We start from the raw sequence: 5589 nt of genomic DNA on the forward strand, positions 1-5589 counted from the left end.
CGCCCCGCAGGCCCCGCCCCGCCCCGCAGGCCCCGCCCTCTCCCCGCCCCCGGCGCGGCGCGCAGTGCGGCTGCGCCAGCGTCTGAGGCTCTGAGGCCCGGGCGCCGCGGCTCTTTTGTTTCTGCGCCGGGTCGAGCCCGGGCCCTCGTTGGAGCTGGAGTCGGAGTCGGAGTCGGATCCGGATTCGGATTAGCAGTCCGGGGAGAGTGCCGCGGCGCAGACGCCACAGGGAGCGCGACCCTCGGACCCCGCCTGGCCCGCGGGGCTGGGACCCGGCCCCGGCCTGCCCGATGGGGCGCGCGGCCCCGGAGATGCGCCCGCGCCCCCGGCCCCGCGCCCCCGGCCCGCCCGCCGCGGCCCGCGCCTCCGCCTGAGCCCCTCGCGCCCCGGCCCGCCGCCCCCCGCCCCGCGCCACCAGCCCGCCCGCGCCATGGAGCCCGGCCGCGGCGGCACCGAGACCGTGGGCAAGTTCGAGTTCTCCCGCAAGGACCTGATCGGCCACGGCGCCTTCGCGGTGGTCTTCAAGGGCCGCCACCGCGAGGTGAGGCCCCCGTCCGGCCCGGAAGAGCCCCCACCCAGGATCTCCTGTCCCGGACCCCTGCTCCGCGATTCCCCGCCTGTCCTGGGAGCCCCGCTCGACCTTCCAGGCCGACCCCCACTCCAGGGTCCCCACCCCGGGTCCCCCAGCCCGAATTTCCAGTCCGTACCCCCGCCCCTGGACACGCCGCACCCCGAGATCCCCAGTCTGGCTTTCCAGCCCATACCCCCGCCCCGAGATCCGCTGCCAGGCTTTCCAGGCCGACTCCCTACTCAGGACCCCCTGCCTGACTGTGCAGGCCAGGTCCCCACCCTGAGACTCCCAGCCCGGCGTTCTTGTGCAAATCCCCACCCCAGGACAGCCCGCGCCCAGTCCCCCAGCCCGGCTTTCCAGGCTGGATCCCTATCCCAGGACCCCCCAGCCCGATGCTCAACCTTGCTCCTCCCTCGGCCTTCCAGTCCCGTGACCCCCAACCAAGATCATCTTAGGGCCCCACCAGTGTGAGCTGGGGTCTGGGGAAGCCTCGAGGGGCAGCCTTGGCTGAAGGGGCATATTTGGCTTTCAGAAGCACGATCTGGAGGTCGCTGTCAAGTGCATTAACAAGAAGAACCTCGCCAAGTCTCAGACGCTGCTGGGGAAGGAAATCAAGATCCTGAAGGTGAGCTGGTGCTGGGGGAGGGGCGGGGGCAGGGGCGAGCTCCCCTCCCCACACTGATAAGAAACTTGGGTTTCTGCCCTAGGAACTGAAACATGAAAACATCGTGGCCCTGTACGACTTCCAGGTAAGGTTCCTGGGCTGCTGTTTGCTGGGACGGGGCTGGGGGACTGGCCCCAGGTGCTGGGTACCCTGGTCAACACTGGTGTTGAGCCTGACCAGGCTGGGGTCTGCTGGGCCCCTGGAGACCCCACCCTGGTTCCAGGCCTGGGCTGGGCTGGCTGTTGCAGTGGCTTCTCCAGCTGTGTGACTGAGGAGGGGGTGTCTGGGCCGCAGGGCGGACTGAGGGCCGGGCATCTCCTCCCCCGCACTGCACCGGGGCGCCAGCCCTTGGGGCCTGCCTGAGTCCCCGGCAGGCCCGGGCAGCACTGCTAGCCTGGCCCACCTGTCTGGGCCGTGTGTTTGTTGACATTGCTTCTGTGGCTGGCATTGGCCAGCCTCTCTCTGCGTCAGACGGGGTGGGGGAGGGGCCGCCGGAGATTCCTGCTCGCTGGCAGTCAGGCCTGGCCTGGGTGTAGTGGGCTGCTGCTGGCTGGCCAAGGAGGTGACCTCAGGCCCAGCTGGCCCCAGGATGCAGGCGGTGGGACCAGCTGGCTTTGGTGCTGCCCGTATGCCCTGGAACCCAGGGCTGGCCCGGCTGGGACTGTGGGAGCCGGGACGCTGGACTGGGAACCTCCCACCCGCCAAAGTGCTGACTAATGGTTCTGTGACCTGTTTACCGAGCCCAGGGCCCAGCCCCTGGCTGAGGGAAGGGCTGGCCGGCCAGCCGTGTTTTGGTGGCTTCCTCCCTCTGCGTGGCAGGGCTTTGCTGTGGCCTTGGGGACCGTCACAAGGTGCCGGGTGGGGAGGGCCTAGGCCAGTGTGACAGGGAGTACCTGGAAACCCAGGCACAGCATATGCTGGGGCTGCGCCGCCCCTCCTGCTCCTTTTCTGCCCTCTTCCCACCCCTTTTGTCCGTGCTTTCCTCCCTCCTTTCCGCCGCTCTTCATCCTCCCCACGTTTGGAAGCCTCCTGCCTGAGCCACAGCCTGGACGTGCGTCACGGCTCTGGGAGCCAGCAAGGAGTGGACAGCTGTCCCTGGCCAGGCAGCGACTCCGAGAGGCTACCCCCAACCTCCGGACTACGCTGCCTGCTGCTCCCCACCCCCAGGCTCCCCAGGTCCAGTCCCGGGCGTCTCCAGGCGGGGGCCCATCACTGTCCACACGGCCCCCACAGACCCACGGCCCGTTCTTCCCATCGGCTGCACACACCTGGTCATGGGCATCTGCCACTTCCTCCAGTGCTGACAGCATTGCGGCTTCCTCTACTCTGGAAGCTCTTAAAGACACCGGCTGCAGGCGCTCCGGGCTCCTGCTCCAGTGCCTGCCCTTGCCCCACAGGCGCGGGATTGCTGCCCTGTGGCTATGAGGCTGTGTTTGAGGCAGGCACCCAAACCTAGAAAATACGAATTGGGTTTTTGTTTTTTGAGATGGAATCTCGTTCTGTAGCCCGGGCTGGAGTGCAGTGGCGCAGTCTCAGCTCACTGCAACCTCCGTCTCCCGGGTCCCGGTTCAAGCAGTTCTCCTACCTCAGCCTCCCAAGTAGCTGGGATTACAGGCACAAACCACCACAGCCAGCTAATTTTTGTATTTTTTTTTTTTTTTTTTTTTTTTTTTTTTTTTTGAGACGGAGTTTCGCTCTTGTTACCCAGGCTGGAGTGCAATGGCGCGATCTCGGCTCACCGCAACCTCCGTCTCCTGGGTTCAGGCAATTCTCCTGCCTCAGCCTCCTGAGTAGCTGGGATTACAGGCACGCGCCACCATGCCCAGCTAATTTTTTGTATTTTTAGTAGAGACGGGGTTTCACCATATTGACCAGCATGGTCTCGATCTCTTGACCTCGTGATCCACCCGCCTCGGCCTCCCAAAGTGCTGGGATTACAGGCTTGAGCCACCGCGCCCGGCCCAATTTTTGTATTTTTTAAGTGCAGATGGGGTTTCACCATATTGACCAGCATGGTCTCGATCTCTTGACCTCGTGATCCACCCGCCTCGGCCTCCCAAAGTGCTGGGATTACAGGCTTGAGCCACCGCGCCCGGCCCAATTTTTGTATTTTTTAAGTGCAGATGGGGTTTCACCATGTTGGTCAGTCTGGTCTCGAACTCCTGACCTTGTGATCCACCCGCTTCGGCCTCCCGAAGTGCTAGGATTACAGGCGTGAGCTACCGTGCCCGGCCAAGAATTGGTTTTTAAAAATGCGTAATGAACAATTTGGTTGATAAAAGAAAATCCACAAACATCACTGGAGGGAGCGGGGTGAAGGTGACAGCCCAGCCCTGCCCAATGGAGTCTGGATGGAGTCCCGCTGTCCTCCACGCTCAGGCACCTGCCTTAGTTGTTTCTGGGCCACGGGACAACCGTCCTTACAAGGCGACGTGTCCAACTGTGTCCTGCTGCACCCGTCCCACTCTTTGTGCCGTGAATTTTGTCACTTGAGTAAAGCTTGCTCTCCATCCAGCCTGGGTGACTGACCGGTGCCCTGTCCCTAAGAGCACAGCTCGGGGAGTGTTCTGTGCTGCCTCAGTCCACATCAGAACTGACCCCTCGGCCAGGCGCAGTGGATCGCACCTGTGACCACAGCACTTTGGGAAGCCAAGACAGACCAGCCTGGGCAACATAGCAAGGCCTGCCTTCTCTAAGAAAAGGAAAAATGAGCCAGGCGTGGTGGCATGTCTCAACTGCTCAGAAGGCTGTGGGAGGATTGATTGAGCCCAGGAGTTTGAGGCTGCAGTGAGCCGTGATTGTGCCACTGCACTCCAGTCTAGGCAGCAGAGTGTGACCCTGTCTCAAAAAATAAACCTCAAAGTTTAGTTTATTCTTCTCCATTAAGCACAGTGGTTCAGAGCCAGGCCGCCACTGGTGAGGGGCCCAGCGCTGGCTGCCACGCTGGGTTTGCGGCTTCTTGGCTTTGCGGCCCTATTTCTTCCTCTGTGAAGGGTTGTAAGAGAGCGCTCCCTGGTTGTGGGAACCGTGGTGGGGTGCTAGCCGCTGTGCTGATGAGGGCTGCGGGCTGATTTCCAGCCATGGGCTGCCTGTTGCCCGAGATCCCGTGACTGCCTTCACCACGGCCCTGCAGGTGGGACGTGAGGTTGTGTGGGAAGCTGCTACGTCCGTGTGGTTGTGACAAGATCCCTAGAAGTAGAATCTTTGGGCAGGAGGGATGCTTGCTTTTGAGTAGCTGTTGCCATATGGCCCTCCAGAGAGGCAGTGCCAGCGATCTCAGCCGGCCTTCCGGCACCTCCCAGGAAGGTGGCCCTTAGGCGCTTCCATCGAGGCCCACGTGAGACGTGGAAAATGACGTCTCTTACGGTTTTGTTTTTCATTGATGATAAATGAACTTTCACTATTTGAGCAACAGAATGTTAGAAATACCACCTGTTGCTGAGTGGGTGGCTCACGCCTGTAATCCCAGCACTTTGGGAGGCCAAGGCAGGTGGATCATGAAGTCAGGAGTTCAAGACCATCCTGGACAATGTGATGAAAGCCTGTTTCTACTAAAAATGCAAAAATAAACTGAGCGTGGTGGCACATACCTGTAATCCCAGGTACTCAGGAGGCTGAGACAGGAGAATCACTTGAACCGGGGAGTTGGAGGTTGCAGTGAGCTGAGAATGTGCCAGTGCAGTCCAGCCTGGTGACCAAGCAAGACTCCCATCAAAAAAAAAAATCTGTCCTTTGTCCAGTGTATTTCTTTTTTTTTTTGAGATGAAGTCTGACTGTTGCCCAGGCTGGAGTGCAGTGGCATGTTCTTGGCTCACTGCAACCTCCACCTCCTGGGTTCAAGCATTTCTCCTGAGTAGCTGGGACTACAGGCGTGCACCACCATGTCCGGCTAATTTTTTTACTTTTAGTAGAGATGGGATTTCACCATGTTGGTCTGACTCGTCTTGAACTCCTGACCTTGTGATCCACCTGCCTCTGCTTCCCAAAGTGCTGGGATTACAGGACTGAGTCGCCATGCCCGGCCGGAGCTTTGCTCTTGTCACCCAGGCTGGAGTGCAATGGCGTGATCTTGGCTCACTGCAACCTCTGCCTCCCGGGCTCAAGCGATTATCCTGCCTCAGTCTCCTGAGTAGCTAGGATTATAGGTGACCATGACCATGCCCAGCTAATTTTTGTATTTTTTGTTTTTGTTTTTGAGACAGAGTTTCACTCTTGTTACCCAGGCTGGAGTGCAATGGCGCGATCTCGGCCTCCTGGGTTCAGGCAATTCTCCTGCCTCAGCCTCCTGAGTAGCTGGGATTACAGGCACGCGCCACCATGCCCAGCTAATTTTTTGTATTTTTAGTAGAGACAG

The 5589-nt window shown here is 60.5% G+C and overlaps 1 protein-coding gene across 1 annotated transcript in view; it reads left to right on the forward strand.

Annotated features, from left to right (window-relative positions):
* The first annotated feature begins 77 nt into the window (after window positions 1-77).
* Window positions 78-5589, forward strand: part of ULK1 (unc-51 like autophagy activating kinase 1) — a 28278-nt gene continuing 22766 nt past the window's right edge. Inside the window, exons 1-6 of the mRNA XM_017513670.2 lie at window positions 78-541; window positions 1104-1196; window positions 1279-1499; window positions 1707-1898; window positions 1982-2086; window positions 4314-4368. Of these exons, the coding sequence (XP_017369159.1) occupies window positions 431-541; window positions 1104-1196; window positions 1279-1499; window positions 1707-1898; window positions 1982-2086; window positions 4314-4368 (777 nt within the window). The 5' untranslated portion in view covers window positions 78-430. The remainder of the gene's footprint in view (window positions 542-1103; window positions 1197-1278; window positions 1500-1706; window positions 1899-1981; window positions 2087-4313; window positions 4369-5589) is intronic.

This window comes from Cebus imitator, unplaced genomic scaffold (genome assembly GCF_001604975.1).
Source record: "Cebus imitator isolate Cc_AM_T3 unplaced genomic scaffold, Cebus_imitator-1.0 Scaffold497, whole genome shotgun sequence".
In the NCBI taxonomy this organism is placed as follows: domain Eukaryota; kingdom Metazoa; phylum Chordata; class Mammalia; order Primates; family Cebidae; genus Cebus; species Cebus imitator.